Raw genomic sequence first — 23,836 nt, forward strand, 5'->3', positions numbered from 1 at the left:
AACTCTCGCTTGCAAGCATATAAACTATAAGTAGTGTGGGTAAAATGGTAACTGTGAAACCAAACAGCATTAGTTGTAAATAATAATAATAATACTACACCCCATGTATTATTATTATTAGTAGTAGTAGTAGTAGTAATCATTATTATTACCTTTAATGTTATTGGTCTCATATCTGCAATTATTATGCAAAGAATAATAATAATGACAATGGCAATAATAAATAATTAATCTCAGCTTCCACACTAGACATTACAGAGGTATTCTAAGAATACTGATCAAAAGGCAAAGGTTGGGTGAATGTATATGATTTTGGGAAATTTGGTAATTACGTCCAAACTCTGAATACAAATGTAAGGCGGTTGTAAGAAGAATTACATAAATGTGGAAATCTTTAGAAATGTATGTAATGAGGCACACCTTTTTTAACACATCTACAAATTTTACAGTTCATTGCAAACAGTCTGCGATCATGTTGCTCATTTTTACCCTATGTTCACAAAGCTTTTGCCTTAAATTCCTTGCTGCTGTGTCTCTAGGTGTCTTCAACATTTTTATACCTATTCTGTCTCTTTCTATGCAGCGAATCATGAAGAGCATAACTCCAGAGACAGAGACGGAGATTCCCTTTGGGGGTATTCATATGAATGCTGTCTGACAGTGTCATCTCTCGGACCCCCATTCCACATGCCGAAATTGGGAGCTCTCCTGTTCCATACCTGAAAGAAGGGGTGGGCATCTTTTTATACGTACGGCACCCCCACCAGAGCTTTAATCACTTTCCCAATGGAGCCAGATCCAAAACAATCCAAAAAGGTTCCATTTCACTTGTGAAGCTCACTTGGTGGGTCATGAGTCCCAAACATGTGTTTGACTTCTGAGCACAGTATTTCTGGAGCACTTCGAAGGAGATACCCCCTATGGAACTGACTGCTGCTTCCGCAAATGGGTACCTCTGCAAATAGTAGTGTGCGTGTGTGTGTGTGTGTGTGCAGATGGGGTGTTTGCAGAGGCGGGAAGGGACAGAGAGGAGAAACCACTCAAGGCTAACCACAGGGATGCAATATATACATATATATGTGGACTCCAGTTGGTGCTCCTCTGTCATGTTAGTCTGCCCTGGAGCAACTTATATCTGGTCCCAGCCCAAATGATGAAGGAACAGCCAAGCATCTCTACAGAAAACAGACTTATATGCACCCTGAAAAGAAATGACGTGTGGGGCAGAGAAGATAACATTGATCACTGCTCGAGCACGATGCAACAATGCCACCATATGCCAAATAGTCATCTGACTTACAGGGAGAGGGGTGTGTGATGATCTTTCAACATGTACAAATATGTATAGGAGGTAAGATTTCAACTGGTGAGCCAGAAAACACACCTTCTAGCCATGTCTTTCTCGTTTGACTAACCTCTGTGGTGCTGGGCAAATTATACTGTCAATTATAATCTTTCACCCCTTGTCTGTTAAGCAACAGCATTTACATCAGGCTAACGAATAGAATTTAGTGCTGTATACACTGATGCCAGGTTGGTATTCCTAAGCTAACAAAATGACCACAGTATATTCTGTTAAATCATCTCAACAGAAAGAGATTTGCACCAGCCAGGAAAAAATGCCCCTCTGGAGTTTTGCAGGATTTTCTTTCTCTTCAAAACTGTAAACGAGGTATTAAATCATTGTCACAAAGTTTGCATTCATAAAATGAATCAGCATTTCTGAGCAGAATATAGTTTTACAGTTAGAATCCTCAAAATAAGCAACATTGTTGATTAAGTGCAATAGCATTATTACCTGGGCAGTCTACTTGTGTTCATACAAAGGAAGTAAACGTGGTATCATTTGTCAATCTTATTCCTAAGAACATAGAGACAAAGCTTCATGACTTTACCACTGGCAAAACAATCTTGGTATCAGCTCTTCCTCATTTTCTGAGAAGAATCAACAGAACCTCTATAACCATTTATTTTGGGAGCCTCTACTGTTGCATACCTGTTCACTCTGTAAAAACCTTCAGAACCCAAAACTACTTACCCCTATGTACTTTATGGAAAGAAACTCAAAGCTTTTCTTTTTTCACCTTAGACTATATTTTGAGTATATATATGGTTCTCTTTAATGTTTCAGTGGAACCAAGACCTTAGGTTGCATGACCCCATTTATAAATTCCTAAACTAATCTGAGGGCAATTCCCATGCATTCTTTTTTTCTAGGATTAATTGGAGGAGCTATGTGTATAGCTGAGGTCTCATGCAAGGCTCGTACTGTAAAACCTTGTTGGAAAATCTGGCAGACACCAATGCAGGATCACTTCACACAAACTTGTACTCTGATTTCAGGGTAAAAGATACTGTAAATCGTGTTGCGACAATGTGGTATACACCAAACAAAAATCCCACCACAAAAACTCGAACCTTGGTTTCAGGAGAGAAGATATCATAAAACCCTGTTGCTACAGCGTGATAGACAGACCTTCAAGGCAAACTCCCACCCAAAAACTTGATCCTTGGTTTCAGGAGAGGAAATATTACAAAACCCTGTTGTGACAGCATAATAGACACCAAGACAAATTCCCACCACAAAACCTTGAATGTTGATTTCGGTAGAGGAGATATTATAAAACCTTGTTGCGACAGTGTGAACTCAAACTCTAGTTTCAAGAGAGAAGATACTATTAAACCCTGTTACAACAGCATTATGTACACCAAGGCAAAATCCCACCACAGAAACTCGAATCTTGGTTTCAAGAGACGTGATATTATAAAACCCTGTTGCAACAGCGCGATAGACATCAAGGCAATCTCCCACCACAAAAAAAAGAACCTTGGTTTCAGGAGAGGAGATATTGTAAAATCCTGTTGTCACAGCGTAAACTCAAACCCTGGTTTCAAGAGAGAATATACTATTGAACCCTGTTGCAACAGCGTGATAGACACCAGGGCAAAACCCAACCACTAAAAACTCTAAACTTGATTTCAGGTGAGGTGATATTATAAAACACTGTCGCAACACTGTGATCGACACCAAGGTAAACTCCCACCACAACAATTCAAATCCTGTTTTCAGGAGAGAAGATACTATTAAACTCTGTTGCATCAGTGTCATAGACACCAAAGCAAAAGATCATCACAAAAACTTAACCTTAGTTTCTGGAGAGGAGGTATTATAAAACCCTGTTGTGACAGCGTGATAAACACGAGGTAAAATCCCATCACAAACAGCAAACTTTGCTTTTGTATGAGAAGATATTAGCATGGTCTGATTAAAAAAGAGTTTACAACTTTTATCCAAAGAATCTTAAAATTGAAACAGAATTGGACGTGGAATATAAAAGGTATTAGGCACGTAGAGGTAGGAGGCACAGAGAAGGAGACTTTAGTCTTTTAACATTTCAGTAGCCCTTCTGTATGAAGATGTGGATTTGCAGAGTAGTGTGTGTGAGACTTTTTCATCAACACCTTGATACTTTGATAATGTGTTCAATTCTCGTTACTACATCCATTTAGGAACTCATTTACAAAACATTTTACATTTGCAAATTGCACTGGAAATTACATTTTCAACTGCACTGTCAGCTCCAAAATTCTGTTTCAGAGAATATGTATTTGAGAAATTGTCTGATCCTAAATTCCACATGAGACTATGGGTTCTCCCCACGTATGATGTGAAAACTTAGGTTTTCTCCAAGTAGAGATGGAGGGTGGCCATCGAACATGCAGTGAACAACCACAAATTAGGACATTTGTGAGTATTCATAATCATTTTTGTTATTCATTTTGTTTTCATTGATATAAGTGTCACAAACATGGTGCATGGATGATGATTTACCAAAATGGCACAGGAGTGAAAAGTGACGTTATAGGTTTGACTGTCTTCTTCCTACGCTAGACCTTCAACAGCCTATTTCTGACTAGTGACGTAGGAAAGTGAAGTGTACTTTCTTTTTCTGCCACTGCCTGCACTTGAGAGCAGGGATAGCAAGGGCAGTGAGGCAGATACGAAGAAGAAAGCGTGAGATAGTACTGCTACTGTTGACTATTTACAAGTGACGCCAGTGTTTTACATATTAAGAACACTGATGAAATTAGGATTGACTCCACATTTCAGGTGGACATCACTTATTTCTCCTGTGTGTTGAACCATCATTATATTTAACTAAATCTGAACTTCAGCTGTTAGTACAGTGTGAATGTTCCCGTATTTGAGAAACATTTGGCATCCAAGACTGTTCTTTATAGGGGGAGGACGTAAAAAAGCCATTTTATTTTTATACAGACATTATGAAACAATACAGATGCAACTGCTATCATACCAAAGAATATATTGTGATTGTCTCCCGTCTCTGTTGGAATGATATCCTAAAGGATTTTTTCCAACCAAGCGAGAGGCAATCTTCGCCTCATTCAATCTTCTTTCTAGTACAAGTAGACTGGTCTCAATGGCAGCTGCAAAGTTATGTATAGGACCAACTCTCTCTCTGCAATTGAATGAGCACATGTTTATTGGGTCTCCAAATAGTTGCAAGAACGAACCAGCGTGGTTCCATAAACCTTAAGTATCAAGCACTTTTTCCCTCTCTTGGCTTTCTCAACATTTGAAGAAGTAGTACAAATGTACCAAGTGAAAAATTGGTACAATTCCTGTGAACAAAGTGTTTTTATACTGGCTATTTAAATGTCATCAATAAAGAAACTAGAGTGCTTTGTATTGTTTTGATGGCCTTTGAGTACCATCTTAAGGTGGGTCTTAAACAGTTTCCAGAACTTAATATAATCTGAGTAGACAAGCAGAGCTAAAGAGAGCTTCATTCTTGTTTAAGATGGCATTTCTCAGGTGTTCAACATGCAGGCCATTGCTGGCCAGTTGTATTTGCAGGTAGCTCGATTTTACCCAGAGCTTGCAGAGGCCTAATTAGAGTTCCATTTAGCCAGTTGCTAAGGCTGTTGCTTTCCAAGCATCCACAAATCAAATAGTTTGCTCTTAATAAATGAAGAAACATTAAGCATTGACCCACTGAAATTCATTTTGTCCTTTTTCTTCTGTTCTTCATTGCCACTGTTTTCTGTTCCTTGGTCCTTCATCCAAAATCCTGTTTCCAAAAACTGCATCTACAATCAGTTTTCCTCTGCGCTCACAAGTAAATGCTCTTTTGTATGGCATATGTGTGTCGAAAGTATGTCTTACACAAAATAGAGGCATGGTATTAATGAATGGGTTACAAACTGAACTCTCTAAGTGCCGAGGTCTTTTGTCCCAAACATGAGTCTGCAGATAACTTTCCTGTCCTAGCCTTGAGCCTGTAGATAACTTCTGTTCAATCCATGAACCTGATGATAGCTCTTCAGTCCAAGCCCCAAGCCTTTTGTTATCTGTAAGTTGTGTTACAAAGCAATATTTCTTAAAGTATGTAGTCAATGATGATTGATCAGGTTTACTCTATTGGAAATCTAGTTGCGTACATTGATGTGCAACAACCACTAAATAACTGGTGGGTAGGTATTAATTATATAACACGTACCTAATTCTTTCATAAGAGAGTTGTAATCTCTATGGACTCAACAAACCAGAAATGTCTAACCCTGAGGCATCAATGTTTATATAGACCCAAAACTAATAGGAAAATTCGTACATCTTTAAAGTTGTTTTCAACAATTGCAGCAAAGGACGCATTAGTTAAAGTGCTTCCTTTTTAGATAAAACACTCATCCAACATTTATTGAAGAAATAATTTCAAGAGCTGAAGGATACAGGTTTGAGTCGTAGTATGTGGACACAGCCTTTCATCCTTCCAAAGGCAATGGAATGGTATTTAGTTGAATCCCAGACATATCCTTTTACCACCAAAAGCCAATCTACGGGTGCCAATTTTAATCAAGCCTTTCTGGGCCACTCAATCATCACTATGTGGGTTTATTTCCACTGGGCCACTGCCCTTAGTTGCACGAGTACATATATTTATGGGGTAATTACCCTGTTCCGTATTGAACGGAACCCATCTAGTTACACAATCATACTCAGTAAACCTGTGAATATTTGCTACTGCCAACATAAATACGTAGCTCAATATTTAGTGGGAACCAGTATCATCATGGTAGTAGCAAAAGGTACTCCAGTAGGTGAAGACAATAATAGCACTACTGCTCTCCTTGCTTATGGAGCGACTACCTTGCCACAGGGCTTAACACTGGCCCACAAAGTTCTTTAAACTGCTGCTGTCCAACACAGCTTATCCGATTACCAGTGTCGCACACATCTCCTCAGGCTACCACTGTCCCACACGACTCATCAGACTATCAATATCTCTCTCAGCTACTAGTCTTTTCTCAGTACATCAGACTATATCTGTCCCACCCCTTACAATTAGTCATCAGTTGTTTGCTTTTCAGCTACACAAGCATCAGTTATTTGCTGATTAGTCAACAGTTATTTGCTTTCCAGGTGCACAATCATTCACTAGACTATTGCTGCCCCATCTGTTGCTGCCCCCATCACCCATCGGGCTATAGTTCTCCCATAACTCTCATGGCTATTGCTCCCCCCATCACTCACCGAGCTATTGTTGCCCCCATCAGCCATTGAGCTATAGTTTCCCCATCACTCATCTGGCTATTGCTGTCCCACCACTCACCAGGCTATTGCTGCCCCATCACCCATTGGGCTGTAGTTCTCCCATCACTCTCCCATCACCCATCGGGCTATAGTTGCCCCATCACTCACCTGGCTATTGCTGCCTCATCACTTACTCATCAGACCACAGCTGCCATCCCACCACAAAGCTTTTGCTGCCCCTCACAAGGCTACAGATACCCAATCATTCAAGAGGTTGCTTTTCCCCATTATTATTGGCTGCTGCCTCCTCATTGCTATTGGCTACTTATGTCTCAGGGCTCATGGTGTTACTGCTCCAACATTCATCAGGCTTCATCAGGGTCTTGCTACCTCCATGCCCACAGGGATACTGCTGCAACGACACTCATCAGGATGCAGCTGTCACCACGCCCATTGGTTTACTGCAGCCCGACACTCATCGCACTACTCCTAACCAATACTCATCAGGCTCCTGTTGCCACCATGCCCACAGGGCTACTACAGTGCAACACTCGTCAGGCTACTCCTAACCAACACTCATCAGGCTGTTGATGCCACCATGTCCATTTGGCTGATTCTGCAATGACGCTCATCAGGCTACTGCTGCCCCATCACTCATCATGCTATTGCTACCCCCTCAACCACCAGGTTATTTCTAACCAATCAGTTACCTGGCTACTGGCTACTGCAACCACATTACTGTGGGGCACTAGATTCCTAAAAGCTTATGATGTTATTTATCACCCGCCAGGTTTAAATGGTCTGTGGCGCTCCAAAGGAAGGCTTCCAATGTCCCTCAGATCCCGCCCCTTCACAACCATTAGTCCCACTACTTTCTTTCAAAGCAAATGGACAACCGCCTTAATGTTAATTTCTCCAGCAGCTGAACCTCGCAATCTTTTTTAAAGTGGAGAATCCTTCTTGTGGACAGTTCTTTCAGTTTGCTGCAAGGTACTGAAGTAAGGCTCAAAACCCCAAGGCTGGCACTGGGGAATAGTAGCTTTCTACTGAGATGTGTTACAATATCTTGCGCTATTAGAGACTAATATAATTTTCTGAGACTGCATATCTGTTAGCATTAGAAAATGTCACTCATTGCATTAGGCTGGCCACATTTAATCCTTTATCACCCACAAAGAATAATTAAGTTAGGCAGACTACGGCTCTACACCAGCCTGCTGCTGCTTCCTATGTCACCTCATCAGAATACTGTTCATGTCCTTCACAGCTCAGTGCCACTCAACTCAAACAGCTACTGTTCCTAATTCTAATTCGAAAATTACCCATGCCCTCCACAACTAACTACTACTACCAACTGTGGTCAAACAGCTACTGTTGCCCACCTCTGCAGCTCATGTACCTACTCTTGTCCTCCCATAGATCATCAGCCTATTGCTGCCAGCCTGCCATATCTCATCAAGCTATTGTTGCCACTGTAAATGTGCTTAAGACCTTATAAGCCACAAAAAAAAAGTGCACCACAGTGGGTATTGGACCCACATCTCAGCCTACCCGTCAGACTTAGGGTGTCTACTACCACAAACAACGAAGTGATGGAATGAATTCATTTCAGCCACTGGTGATCGCTCAAGACCACATTCCAATCCATTGTTTTTCACCTACTGTCTCACTTTGAACAGTGACTATTTGTAACTAAGTCATCATTTGTCCTTCTCCAAAAGGAAGTTCAGCCCGATCAGTCAGACCAGTCCCTTCCAGATGGGAACACGAGCAACCCTAGATGGGTTTCCGCCTACTTAGACCTCAGCAATGAAGTACAGCTTGAGTCCTGATTGCTCAGAAAACTGTTGGTACTCAGCACACCCTCTCATCCATCAGGCCACCACTGCTCCATTGCTCATATGCTACTGCTGCCCCAATTAGTTTATAAGGCTCCTGTTTCTGCTGCTACCATATATCATTAGCATGCTCCCAACCTGGAGTTTGCCCAGGGCTGCCGCTAATACCTCATGAGGCTACTGTGGCTCACTCAGCTTACCAGGCTACGGCTGCTCCACTAAAGTTCAGCAGGCTACTGCTCTCCCCATTCGTTTATCATCCTAGGTCTGCCTATTGCTGTTTCTCACGACTCTTCAGGATACCGTGTGCCACTTCCTCATAACTCATCCGGCTTCTACTGCCACACATAGTTCCTCAGGCTCGAGCTGCCCTTATAACTAATCAGGACACAGGTGTCTCTGCAGCTGTACAAGATACTCTTACCCACTGACTCTGCAGCTGTACAAGATACTCTTACCCACTGAGCTCAACAGGGTATTTCTGTCCCTATATATCTTCCCACTGCTACAGTCCCTTCCATGTATAGCTCATTACGTCTTATCTGCCTCTGCAAGTCAATAGTCTACTGTTGCTAACCCATTGCCCATCATTCTGCTGCTTCTTTCATAGTGCATCGTGTTAAAGCTGTCTCCCACAGATCTACAAGTTTCGGAAGCCTTCCCCAATACTGCATCAGGACACTGCTGTTGTTATAGTTCATGACACCTTTCATGCCCCCAGCTTATCAGGATATACTTGACCTTTCAGCTAGTTAGGCTATTTCTGGCTCCCCTATAGCTCATCAGGCTACTGCTGGCCTCCACCACATCTCGTCATGACCCCCACCATCCCTCATGTGCCTTCTGCGGATCCATAACATAGCTCATCAGGCTACTGCTGATCTCCACCACATCTCATCATGCTACTGCTCATCCCCAGTTTATCACATCTGGTTTCATCCAGTGCTTAATTTGTGCTTGTTGTTTCCGGTGCGGAGTACCAGCACTTATTTTTGAGGGCCGGCACTTATTCTTCTGCCTCAAGCATTTGCTGCGAGCAAAGGAAGAGAAAAACGAAAAGGCGTCACAATGGGAGAAAACAAAAAGCTGTAAAAGTGAGCTGAAGGGACAGGGAGTGGCTTTAAATGGATTGAAGAGGCCCGAAATAGCTTCAGGATTACGCTGCCTCAGTATTCTGTGTTCCCACATGTAACTGCAGCAGCTGTGTGTTTAATAGGAGGGCTTTGGGCACCAACACGTTTTTATTTACAAATTAAGCACTGGTTTCATCTAATCCCTACAATAGCCCATCAGGCAATTGCTTACCCTCAGTCTATCTCATTAGGCATATGCTGAACTTGACCGTAGCTCATCAAGCTACTTCTGATCTCCAGCACATCTCATCATGCTACTGTTAATCCCCACCATATCAAATCTGGTTTCTTTTCTTCCTGCCATAACTCTTAAGGCTCCTGCTGATCACCACCACATTTTATCATGCTACTACTGATCCCAACCATATTGCATCAGGCTTCTTCTCACACCTACTCTAGCTATTCAGGTCGCTGATCTCCACCCTATCTCGGTAGGTGTACGCTCATCTTTTCCAGAGCTCATCAGCCCTCTACTGATCTCCACCATGTCTCTTCATGCTACTGCTGATCCCTACCATAACTTATTGGGTGTGTGCTCATCCTCACCATAGCTGATTGAGCTCTTGCTGATGTACACCTTATCTCATCATGCTTCCACTGATCCCTAACACATATTGCTAATACATATGCCCACCATATTTTTTCAGGATTCTTTGTATCCCCCTTATAGCTGGCCAAGCTACTACTATCATCTACCTAGAACAAAATCAATATAAAGGTTAATAAAAGGCTGACAATTGTAAGTCAATTCAATCTGAATCTGTAGGGATTTCCTTTTATTGAACAAAAAATAGTCCACTACTGACCATTTTTTTTCTTTGGTTAAAAAGTAAATATATATTTGTTGACAGTATAATTCATCTCTTTAGGTAGCATGCCTAAGCCCGACAGGGTTGTAGGAAGAGGTTAAATACAGCATTTTTCCAATTGCTTATCAGCGGGAGATCAAAAGCTGAGAGATTTGAACATAGTTATCTGCAGAGCAAATGGCTTCCCTCTGTTGATGTTGTATTTTATTTCTTCCCAGAAAGGGTTTCTCACTCATGAAGTGATGTTAAAATTGGGTCCTTCAACAGCAGAACCTTGAGGTTTTGCCCAAGGTACTGAAGTCTTTTTGTGGACAGTTCTACAGTGGCAGTACATCATAGTTCTATCCAACATACTCCAATAAACTTCTGAATTCAAAGCCTAGAACAGGGTTGATGTAAGCATGTTTTCTTAGATCATCTCACAGCTTGCGCTCTTGTTGAAAGAGCTAGCATGACCAGAATGCAGAATAGACTTCTGGACCCTGCAATGTGGCTTCCATTTGACTTTTCAAAGGCTCGCAAGTGCATGACCACACACAGTCAGCATTGGGCACTGGAATCAGGAAGATGGCATTCAAGGTGATTAACCCTGGCTACCCTATTTGCCCTACCTCAGAAGTGACTGGTAACTTTGTTAGCAGCACCATCAACATTTTAGGACCAATCGTAATGAAGTGCTCAGTCTTTGCTGGATCAGAGAAGGAGTCCCAGGCAAGGTGTGTAAAAAATCCCACCAGAGCACCATTGGCCGCATTCGGGGGGGCTACCAGGAGTTGACCCCCGCACTCCCACAGCTGTTGGCCAAAGAATTGAACATGGTACAGAGAGTGAATGTGGCGAGGGTGAGAGCAATGTAAAGACAAAAGAGAGAGGAGCAAGAAAGAAAATGAACGATTTGTATAGCTGCGGGGCTTGGAGGGGCTGCTCTCTATATATGCGATTTGTAATCCTTGAAGTCAGAAAAGAGCGTTTGCATTTGTTTGCTTGTAAAGTGTTCCCAAGCGAATGGTGAAGTGCGGGAAACTGGTTATTCAGTCTCGTAGACAGGAGAACGTGAAACCCTTTCTAGGATGGAAGTGTGGTGTATGGATGAAAAACTGTCTGCCTAAAAGATCGGTCCATGTGAAATCAGTAAAAGGGAGACTTTTTAAAGGCAAGAAATCATGCTTCGATGTCTTGAATTAATGAGACGCAGTGTCATTAGAACCAAAGAGTGAAATTACATACACGAGAGGACGAAACGTGTGGCGGACAGTGATCAGGCAATGAGACACGAGCTCCAGACTGTCTGGCTAAGAGTGGGGCCACCGAGCATACTAGCCAGATGTTCGTGTTTTGGGGCTCCTGGCCTCACACAGACGCCCCAGAGTCTTCCGAGGCTACCTAAGGTAGGGCGAGTCCTTGGTCTCTAGGATGGGTTAATTCCAGGTGAATGTAGCCTAGACCAGAAAACGTCTCCTCCCACTAGGAAGGAATTTATCAGGATTCTAAAGCAAAAGTGCTGGGGTAGAACATTAACCTACTGAGCCCACATATGCCAAGGTAGCAGCAGCTACGCATGTTGCCTTTACATTACTACTTGAACTCACACCTCCGTCTACTTTGTCTGCAGTGGCTGCTCTGAGCGTCAGTGTAACGAGTGGAAAAGCTTTTATGGACTTCAAAATGAAAAAACAAAAACTGCAGTTCAGTTCAGTACTAATCTCTAAGAGTAAGTGCATCACGGTAAACAATGCTTTAAGTGGGTTTATACTGCCAAGACTAGAGAACCTGCACTTCTTTAATTTTAGAGAGAACTTGCACTTCTCAAAAGAAATACAATGCTTAAAATGGGAGATTATCAGCACTTCTTAGTAGCAAGGAGGTACTCTGGGATGCCGAGTATCTGCACTTCTATTATTTCCTTTCCAAGCACTATGTACACACCAACATGTTGGTCTTTAGATGCTAAGAGTGGAGATAAATCGAGTATAAAAATAGAGGTGACTTGTTGCAGTAAAGATGCAATAATCCTCTTACTTTCTGGCCTAGTAGTAGTGGGCATCTCCACGTCATTACCTCCTTTGTGCAGTGGGGGACTTTTGTCTTTGTATTATCTTGAAGCTCAATATCATTGGGTACCATAAAAGAAATAACCTGACTCCAGTAAAGACCATGCGCTAAACAGTTTTCCCTCTTTTGTGGTTTTCTTGGGACTGACACGGTACTATTTAGCTGATAACAGGAGATGGGTAGTCATTCGTTCAGTCACCAGAGTTTTAGTTGACCTGAGTACTTTACTTGGTACCTGAGGTTCCGCCCATCTGAGAGCTTTTCACTTGATGTGGAGGCCTAGGCGATGATGTAGATAGTATGACCACCAAATTTATTTGCAATCTGTAAGCACACAATTAGATTATATCAATAGATTCTGTAGCTCACAGCTAATGGCACTCCCTTCCCAAGTGCTTTTGGATGACACAGAGTTACCACCTGAAACTACTACCAAATATAACTCACATAGAGAAGAAATTATGCCCATGCCATGCTTATGGTTGTTAAGTATTCTATTTATGAGTACTGAACTTTATGCATTTTTTTTCTTTACTAGAATCTGTGCATGCCTATTTTCAAAGACTTCAACAATTCTAGCTCTAGGACACCTTTTGGGTAATCATGAGCTTTTATAAAACATGTTTCGTTCGTTTTAGTGTTTTTTCGATGTGTCTGCACGCTGACCAATCCAAGTGCCAGGCCATTTGTTTTAAAAATCACATGCTTCTATAAGTCCTATTTAATTCATTCAGCCATCTAAGGGAAACGTATATCTTATCCTTTTGGTATATGCCTGGTCTCTTCATTTGGGGTTTAAACTTGCACCTTCCCACGTTTTATCAAAATTGAAAATACGTTGCTAAAGGTAAAACGCATGAATTCTATCTTCACACAATAGTAATCCACTAACATCTTTGGGTTTTTCATATTGGCTATTTTGGCCTGTGCACCTTTTTACCAATTTCTAAGTAGAAAAAATTGGGGCCACCTAATCTAACAATTTTATGAATTCAGAATGGTTTATACCACAAATCAATTTATCCCTACACATTAAGGCCCATATTTATACTTTTTTAGCGCCGCATTTGCGCCGCTTTTTGACGGAAAAACGACGCAAACTTACAAAATACAATTGTGTTTCGCACGTTTGAGCCATTTTTGCGTCAAAAAATGACGCAAACGTGGCGCTAAAAAGGTATAAATATGGGCCTACATTTTTGGGCAACCTCTGTAAACACTCAAATCACACATTCAGTCGCACGGCCTTTCAACCCTACCTGCTGGCTCTTCTGTCAGGGTCTACTTTTCACCTCGTTAGCAGTATTTTAAGAGTATTTTCTAGCAGTTGCAGGGATTATTCTGCAGGAAGTGGCAGATGACTGCAAAATTACTTTAGTCGTCTATTTTGACACTTGAGTGATGCTGTGCTCAAATGAGTGCCCTTAAAACACGTAGGAAGCCTCTCCTTAACCACTGAGTGATGTCAGCAAGACTGATCAAGTGCCAGTGACAGGGACGACTGAGTAGGCCCACATTGCCTTCTTCGGGTCATAGAGAGCTGCACAAAAGGCGCTGCAGGTGAACTAAGTAGTGGTGCACATACTGTACAAGTATTACAAGGATATCTCATCCAACAGTACTGGTGTCAAAAAGAGTTCTTTAGACTCTGATAAAGGAATCAGGTGCAAAACCTCTTGGCTGTCCAAATTGCTGGCTAGGTACAAAAAATGACAAATAATTTCTTTAAATTATATTTACATGTTTTCCACATGTTATTTCAACACTTTGTACAAACTAAGGAGCACAATTTATGCTGAGCTCTTAGTCAAAGGTAGTCACATTTTTCCAACCCCAAATTTCTCTGGACAGAAAATGTGTCATGTATGTGTATAGAACTAAAGCATGCATTGCATGAGGTTTGACCTCTACAATGCAGCGTGATACAAACATACGAACTAATGAATAATCCCTGGGAAATGCAATCTGGCAGCCATGGTGGATATTTCTTTATGCAGCTAGAGAGTGTTCCGCCATTGTGTACCATGTATGGCGCAGAACAGACTTTTCTATATTCATGATGTATGAAAATAGTAGGATGGCATAGTGTCCTGTATAGGTCCCGCAAAAGCTAAAGCAGCAATAGGCTGTCAGAGTCACCAGATCAATTTGGATTTTGAGGCTGAAGGAAAATGGTCATAGTACAAAGCTTCGGTGGTACTGTGCTCTGATTCAGAGGGTGCAGAATTTCCCAGTACAGATCAATGTGCCTATTGAAAGTATTGAACATACTATGAGATTGAGAATTTTGAGTAACTTACAGTCGTGCCTGGTGATGCATTGCTAAAACAATACATGAATGCAAATTCTGACAAAGGACAAACCACTCTTTTTGTTTGGTAAATATCTATTCGTTTTATTTTACTGTATACTCGGAAAAAAACAATATACTCCACTTTGTCATAAAAAGGTGATCCCCTAGAATATTCCCTGGCCGCATTTTATCGATTAGCTCAGGTTTATCCTACGATTTCGAACCAGAATCATGACACAAGGCATGGATATGGACATTTTCACTGGGCAGTGCCCACTAGTTTCAGGACAATAGCAATATAGCTGCAGCCCTGCTTGCCAAGAACAAACTTCCCTCACTCACGTTCAACCACTGTGTACAACACATCAATGTAGTGCAGAAGAGCCTGTAAGGAGCACTGAGGGTGGCAGACACAGTAGACACGTGTGTGACCATCTGTGGCCTTTGTCTTTAAATGGCTTGAGCTAGAAGGGTTGAATGTGGTAAAGATATGTCATATCCAAGTCTAAGAAAGGTGACAAGATGACACTGCATCATCAAGATGTGCCTGCAACCCTGGACTTTCAGCTATAAAAGCAAATTCATTCTGGACGATTTAGGGCCTGATTTAGACTTTGGCAGAGGAGTTACTCGTCACAAACGTGGCGGATATCCTGCCCTCGTATTACAATTAAATTATAGCCTATGGAACTTGTAATACGTTTGTGACAGTAACCTCTCAGCCAAACTCTAAATCAGGCCCTTAGACTTGGTTGGTGTCAATTGAAGAAAGTGGACCATGAGTCCCAGAATGTGATAATTTAGAAACAGAATTTCTTTGATAGGAAAAAATATATGTTTAGGAGAACTAATTCACCTAAACATATAAAAACCCTTACTCCATTCCATCCCGGTCTATTTTCTTCCTTTACTGGCCACGGTCTTCAGAAAATGGACTTTAATGAACCCTACTTTCAGACGTGTGTTTCTGTTTTGTAACATACATACTGGTCAGCCGTCAAATGGACTCATTAGGAAATGGTTCTGTGCCTTTCTGTCCCCTGGTTGGTTAATCAGATTTCTCCAAACTGAGCCACTTTCGAATAAACAGGGGACACGTGCCTAGTCGGCGCACATAGTACTCCTGCGTCTTACCAAATAATTGAATCAGAGGATTGTACAAGAGTGGGTATCTGCTATTGGGTGACAAAATGTAAGCTTTGTTGTGCTGTTTTAATACTAAAAGGAAAAGTACAATATTATGCTAGTGAATTGAAACAATGATTAATCCAAGCAATGCGGAGATCACCTTATTTTAGATGATGGAAAGTGTTTTGTCCCATGTGTTTCCTCATCTCACACTCCCGGGTGTGAAAAACAGAACCAAATTCACTGTGAAATGTCTAGACAAGGGGACCACTCCAAACCTCAATTGTCTCTCTTTCGGGTAAGCTGAGAATGCTTATTCTTTAGTGAACCACCTGAACTGGAGTTGTATATGTAAATAGCTCAAGAGTATATTCCCAGTAGGCTTGTATACAATAACTATGTATTCAGTTATACAGCAGTTTTATCTCTGAATGTTGATGGGATGCATTGTAAGTCATCAGTATGTGCCTTGTATTGTAAAATTGTTATTATAATAAATTTAATATCATACCAATTGTCTGTGTGTCTTACGTCTGTTTGCTGCAGCAAATATAGGGCTCTGGTAAACCCTTATTAGGTAATCTCCCCATTTGGATACAATACAGATTTTTTTTAAACATATTTTATTGAGTTTTCATCAACACTATACATTTCCTCCTCTCCACCCATCTACCAGTCGCCCTGTAAATGGTATAGTATACATGGTGATTATGAACATACGTTTCTGCGACTTTACATTTTCATGTCAACTATATCACCCAATCAAACAAAAACTCAGCCAGAGAGAGGCAATGCAGTGCTTACAGACCGGTGCTTTACAGGATCTGTTACTGCAGTTACCCGTTACCAGTGTATCATTTTTACTTGCTCCCATGTAGCAGTTGGGGGGGGGGTTGCAACAGCTGTTGTTAGGTGATTCTCTGCTCTGTGGGCTCTCTACACTCTCAAGCTCACACCTGGCAAGTTCTCATTACCCTTGTTGTGCACTAATTGTCCTTAATTCCCTATCTGTGGTATATACAGTTTTGTTTGATTCCAGGTATCTGTTCAAACCCTGGGTCCAGTGCTTAATTTGTAAATAAAAACGTGCTGGTGCCCAAAGAACTCCCCTGAAACATGCGGATGCTGCAATTAAAAGTGCGGGCACAGAATACTAAAGCAGCGTAATCCTGAAGCCATCTCGGGCCCCCTCAAGCCATTTAAAGCCGCTCCCTGCACCTTAAGCTCACTCTTGCAGCTTTCTGCTTTTTCGAATTTTGATGCTTTTTCGTTTTTCACTTCCTCCATGTTTCCCATGTGTGTCTTTTGCTCGCAGCAAGTGCTTGAGGCAGAAGAATAAGCACCGGCCCTCAAAAATAAGTGCTGGTGCTCCGCACCGGAAACAACAAGCACAAATTAAGCACTTCCTGGCTCTCAGCCAGTGCTTAATTTGAGCTGGTGGTTTCCGGTTCTCAGCACCGGAACTTTATTGTCAACACCAGCAAGTATGACAGCCGGCCGCATTGTGGTGCTGTTTGTCTAATTTTGTAATGAAAACAAAAACAGTTGCTTATTAATTCAATATAAATTAAAATGACTAAAACCTGCCAACCAAAGCTATAAGAATAGTTAGTGCGCCAGGTATTATTCTTCAATAATGTATACTTAAAGTCTGAATTGTCACACTTTAGGGGTGTGATGGTCACTTGTGTTGCTACTGTCATAGGCAGCGCTGGCAGGGGCGGTGGGTGGTGCAAGCTGCGGTGGCCTTTTGACAAAGGGCCCTGGCATTTAGCAATTTTCAAATTAACCACTGGTCTCAACCCTCTATTACCGTTTCTTTGCAGCATTGCTCCCTCCCTGCTGGACCACCTGTTGAGTTCTAACAACCATCTCTTTACTTTTGGGCACTCTTGGGTTTTCCAATTCATTGCCCGCTGACGTCTAGCTAGTATCAGTGCCAAGTCTGTGAACCTAGATGTGACAGCACTGATTTTTGTTCTAGGGAACCAGCCTTATAGGCAGACGCCTGGGGTTCAGGTCAGTGATCTGTCACTTGCCACCCTGGCATTCTCCACCACCCTGTTCCAGTATTCAGTTAGAATGGGGCACAGTCAGCTATTTGCTAAAACTCTATTATTATCCCCGCACGTGAGGCAACACACCCGCGCATTTGGGAACATCAAGTTCACACATTTGAGTGTGATGTATGCCCTATGGAGGAATTAATACTGTATAAGCTTTGTACACAATCCTGATTTAAGGTAAATATAAAAGGACTGACATTCTAAATATGTAAACCCAGGTGAAAATTTTAGAGATAGGAAGATAGGGAAAAACCTATGAATAATGTCATAAAAAAGAAAGTTAGAAAAAATGAAAGATAAATACATATTTTTCCTGAATTTACATTATAATATGGCAAAAACGTTCTTTAGAATTTGGTACTTCGAATTGGACAACTGCATTATTATTGCATTAAGGACAGGATGTTTGGGGGTTCGCTACAACATGAGCTGTGCTCAGGGTTACAAGTGAGCAAACAAGATCATGTGAACCTGCATCATTGGTAAAACAAGAAAAGAAAAGAAAACTAACTGTAGTTACTGTACACATCGCAAATATGAGTTTTGAGATACATATCAACGGGGCAAAAGGAAACGTACAGTTTTTGATGCAGTAAACACTAAAATCCGCATGTTCGACCTAAAAAACTCAAATGTGTGGTGTTGGGAGGTTCAGCATAGTCTGATTTTTCTGGTGCAATAAATATCACACCAATTACCGGGCCGCTCGTAACGAGGGCCTCAGTATTGATGTCATTTGTCCATTCATTGTCTATTTTTTTGTTTAACACTTTTTATTAAAGAAAATAACAGAATACAAATTAAAACAACTCAGGATATACAAATAAAATATATAGTATAACACTAGTAGTTGTATATTATATACAATGTTTCAGAAAAAAAATGAAAGAGGAGCAAAAGACAGGAACACAGAACATGAAAAAGGAGATAAGAAGAGGAAATAAGAAAAGTAAAGAACATAAATAAAGCTAAGTTCTTGAAACATTAGAACCCAAGGGCCTGATTTAGAGTTTGGTAGATGTGCTTACTCCGTCACAAACATGACGGATATCCTGACCGCCTTATTACAATATCCATTATATTCTATGCAAATCGTAATGCGGCAGACCTGATATCTATCATGTGTGATAGAGTAATCCGTCCGCCAAACTCTAAATGAGGCCCTATGTTTGTAAAGAGAGGTAATTCATAAAAGGAACTAAAAAGATCAAATCAAATATTTTGCTTACGACGGAGAGAACAAACAGTATCAATTCTATGGTTATCACAAATCAGATTCCACCAAGAATATAACAACAAGGTAGAACAAGCATTTGCAATGCAACGGGTCTCGCGTTTGCTCGTGTTAGAGCTGATAGCGTTGTAAACTCCTAACCCGACTTTTCACTGGTAATGAAACCTATCGGCAAAAGTGCATTTATGTACTAACCGGAAAAAGTGCAATTAACTGAGTAACAAGCGCTCGACTTCTGCCAAGCGAGATTGCGCTGGGAAAATAGAGAAAAAGTAGTCCACGAACCGGACAGAAAACAGCGAGCCTCGCATGTTTTCTGTACTTGGTCGATCCACTCGAGGAGGGCTATCCACCGGAAAAGGCATGACGTATGCATGCCTTCCACTAATGAAATCAAGCAGATTCTAATAGGCAAGCCCACAAGCCAATGACAAACACTGACGTGACGTGGACAGGGCTCTGAGCCCTTTTTAATTACTAAAGCGTCTCGCTTAGCAAAACGCATGCGCAAGCGCATGCGACGCAGGCTCGACCCTAAAAATATTGACAAAAGGATAGCATAACTTTGAAAGCAATTGTATTAAAATAGATTCAGCTATATAGTTATCGGAGTACAAAGTTTATGAACCTAAAAATACATTTGCAAAATTAAGAGGCAAGTTACATTTGAACATTTCCAAACACCTAGGCTATACTGGGTTCCATCAGGATTTAATATACTTACAATAGAACAGAAAGTGAGTGACAGAACCTTAATCACTTGCACAGGACCAACAAAGACAAGAACTGGAAAAATCAAACTTGCTTATACTTGGGGGAGGAGCATTCCTCTGCTAAAGACCATAAGCAATTGAGCCCTCACCTAGGAGGGAATAATGCTAATGCTGTACTGACACTGTTTACTAACTCTTACGTATAAGAATACCTGTAGCATCCATTCAGATCTCTCATGCAGAATATTTTTGTTATTGTATTTATCCTTATTGTATTACAAACTTAGTGATAATAGGGATGTAGCTACCACCTTGCTCTACTAAGCAACCCTTATTGAAATGAAATTAAATGTAGATTTATATAGCCAGGCTATCACCCGTAAGGGTCTCAATGCACTGTCCATGGGCACGAGGAGATTAAGGCCCATATTTATACTTTTTTAGCGCCGTATTTGCTCCTCTTTTTGACGCAAAAGCGGCATAAACTTACAAAATACAATTGTATTTTGTAAGTTTGCGCCGCTTCTGCATAAAAAAATGACGCAAATGCGGCACTAAAAAAGTATAAATATGGGCCTAAGTGAGTTGCCCAGAATCACAGGACGTTGGGCTGATGCCGAGAGTTGAACCCAGATTTTCAGGTCCCAAGGCAGTTGCTCTGACCGCTGCACTACATCCTCTCCCTAAAGGGAAGGGTGGTTTGTTTAACATATTATTCCTTTATAGTACTAAATGTATACAGAAAAATGATATTCTTATCATCATGAACATTATTATATCATTTGTGATATATCAATACAAATATGGAAACACAAACTTGCTTACACAGACTGGTGTAAAGGCAGCTGTATTACTAATAAAAAATAACATTTGGGTTAACCTTGCTGCTCTAGAGGTTTTGTGTAGCTTCAGCCACAATTTGTCCCAGAATTGAACAGAATATTAAATCTGTAAGTTGTCTTTCCACAGCATTTCATTTGCAGATTCAGTTCTAGTTGAAGCAGCAAGGACTTATGAATAACATCAGCCTTTGCACTAGAATCACTCCAAATAATATTAGCAATGACAGATGCCTGAGGAATCGTTAAGTCACCTGTTACCAAAGACTCAGAAACATAGGGCCCGATTACAAGTCTGGCGGTCCGAGGACTGCCAGACTCATGGTGATGGTGTGACTGCCTCATGCCAGGCGGTCCGACCGCCACATTGTGACTCTGGCGGTTGGACGGCCATCTCCACCTAGAACAAGGCTCCCGACGGGCTGTCAGCGGTCAGGTTGTACTCAGCCAGTGTGGCGCTAAACTCAGCGTCGCCTGGCTGATTACAACCACTCTTTTCGCCAGTCTTTTCATGGCGGGTACCCCACCATGAAAAGGCTCCTTCGGAATGCCCACTGTCTTCACTGCAGTCAGTGCGCATTCAGAGGGTGCTGGAGTGCTAGGATATTGGCCTTTGCTCCCTTAAAGAAGCAGAGGCCAATATCATAGCACTGTTCCCGCCGGTCAGCCCGGCAGGAACATTGTAGTACGCTCCGGGGGGACATAACAGACATGACAGTGGCTTCCTCCCAACGGCTTCAGCGGTCCGTCTTTAGGACCGCCAAAGTCATAATGAGGCCCATAGCATAAATAGATTCACGCAAGTTGCATTCACATAAAAATGATATAGAAAATCATATTTCTTCGGAAGAAATTCAAAAGGAGTAATACCATTATCATTCCACAATTGATAGACCCACATGGTGCCATTGCTTTTCGACGCCTTAAGGAAAAGGGCCTCTTATGGATCTTTAAATGTTTTTATGTCATAATGGGGCAATGACCAAATAATAAGTTCTATAACAGAAAATGTATTTATTTTAGAATAAGATACTTAAAACTAGAACAGTAAATAGACATGTAGATTACATCATTAAATAAAAACTAATCAAACACAGTGTGTTCAAAACAAATCCAATATGGAATAAGATTGTCATCAAAATTATAAAGCAATGCACAGACTTGTCTAATTATATATGAAGAATGATATCATTTAAAATCAGGGAATCATAGTCCAACCGCAACATAGGATCTCTTTAATTTAAATGACCCAATATGAGGAGTTTTACACTGCCAGAGATATTTAGAACAAATAGAATCAAATAACTAAAACTCAAATTTGGAATTTTAAACTTAGGCATTCAAAAAACATATAAAAGATGAGGCACAATCATACTTTTGATAGTATTTAACCTCCTCCAGTAGGAAATAAATTAAGGCGAGCAGACACTAAACAAATTCTGAATGTTACACTTTAAAGCTGAGGTAATATATTCAATAATCCGCAGCAGAACACCAAATACCAAGATATTTGGCTGCTTATTTTTGAGAGGCTTGCGCCACCGGAGCATCACTTTTTGTGCCACTCCAGCGTCGCAAACTTCTCAACCCTATATTTGAGACCACACAAAGCCACTTTGCATGGCTTTGAATGGCCTCATAGATATGGAGGAAGGCACGGCAGCGCAAGTCGCTGCATTGCCTTACGCTACGTCAGGGAGGCGTTCCATGGGCGTTGCGGTGGGGTTTCCCGCATAGCACCCATGGATTTTGATGCTGCCCCAGATTTACCTTATCACGTAAACCTGGGGAAGCACCAAAACCTTACGCCTCCCAAGATGAGACATAACGAGGAGAAATATTTGTTTCTTCATATTTTTACCTCTCTCCATGTGTGCTTCATTCTGCAGCACACAGAGAGAGAGAACGCCTCTTTTTTTTTTTAAACAAATTTTTATTGGCTGGCTTGTTTGTATTCAACAGTACAGTGATATTTCAATATGCATTTGTTGGTCTGCATATTTTCAATGATGGCCCCCAAAAAAACAACGCTATAAGCAATTATCATCTAACAAACCCCTTCCTCGCTCCCTCCCCCCCTCCCCAATGAGTCAATCTAATGTATATGGGATGTGGTGTATTGATGTGTCATCTGAGGTGAATGTTTCCGTAGGCGGGGAAGGTAAGTGTTCCGCTCAATCCTGGGCAATAACATCTCAAGGAAGGCATTAGTTCTGAGAACCGTCCAGGGAAGGGTTGGGGGTGCCCTGGGTCAATTCTTTCATACAATCCACCATGGTCTCCCATGCCCTTGCCATATCCAGTGGTCTCAGCCCTCTCTTAGCCTCTCGAAGAAGAGAGTCCCGTTCACATGTTGCCCACTTCTCCAGTTCCCTGTGCCATCTAGCTACCGTCGGGTCATGTGGGTTTTTCCAGTTTATGGTAATCTCTGTCTTGGCCAGTATGTAGCCCAGGCCCTGGAATCTGCTAGTTGCCTTCGTTTTAGGTGTGTGCAAGAACCAACCCAGTAGACAATGACCTGGCGTGCAAGGACTTCTTTATCCATAATGTCAGCTACAGTATGAGTCACCTCTTCCCAGTAGGTCCCCAGCTGTGGGCAATCCCAGAACATTTGTGATCCACACCATGGGCACTTCGCCCCTGCTGTATTAAAATGCCAGTCAATCTGTCCCGGTGTCATGTATGCTCTCTGTAATATGAAAAAGTTCACTAACTTAAATCTAGCATTTCTTGAGACCTTGGGGATTATTTCCAAAATGATTTTCCAGGAGTTGTCTGGTAAGTGGGCTCCCAAATCCTCTTCCCATTGAAGCTTTAACTGTTCCATGGGCATGGTTGTATCGGCTCGTATTCTATTGTATAAATTTGTGACTGCCCTACATGTGCCCGACGGTACTGCCAGATAGGCACTGGTGGCCTGCGCATTAGGCTCAGCCAAACCTGCCCCCCAGTGCTGTTGAATGATTGCTGTGACCGAGTCATATAACAGAAAATGTCCTCTCAGTAGATCAAACTCGGCTCTGAGATGTTCAAAGGGGAGCAGAGTGCAGTCTCTAAAAAGATCACCGACGGCTACTACCCCGCTATTTTCCAAATATTTAATCCTTCGCAATTACCCACATGCGGCAAAGCTCGCAAGAACAATAAGGGGAAGTCAGATGAGTAAGGAGTTTTGGTC

The 23,836-nt window shown here is 41.6% G+C and overlaps 1 protein-coding gene across 1 annotated transcript in view; it reads left to right on the plus strand.

The window, feature by feature from the left end:
* The window catches only part of SLC6A4 (solute carrier family 6 member 4), a 328,754-nt gene extending 312,434 nt beyond the window's left edge, over positions 1-16,320 (plus strand). The window contains exon 14 of the mRNA XM_069226260.1: positions 584-16,320. Within this exon, the coding sequence (XP_069082361.1) occupies positions 584-658 (75 nt within the window). The 3' untranslated portion in view covers positions 659-16,320. The remainder of the gene's footprint in view (positions 1-583) is intronic.
* Positions 16,321-23,836: the final 7,516 nt, after the last annotated feature.

Source organism: Pleurodeles waltl, chromosome 3_1 (assembly GCF_031143425.1).
Source record: "Pleurodeles waltl isolate 20211129_DDA chromosome 3_1, aPleWal1.hap1.20221129, whole genome shotgun sequence".
Classification (NCBI taxonomy): Eukaryota; Metazoa; Chordata; class Amphibia; order Caudata; family Salamandridae; genus Pleurodeles; species Pleurodeles waltl.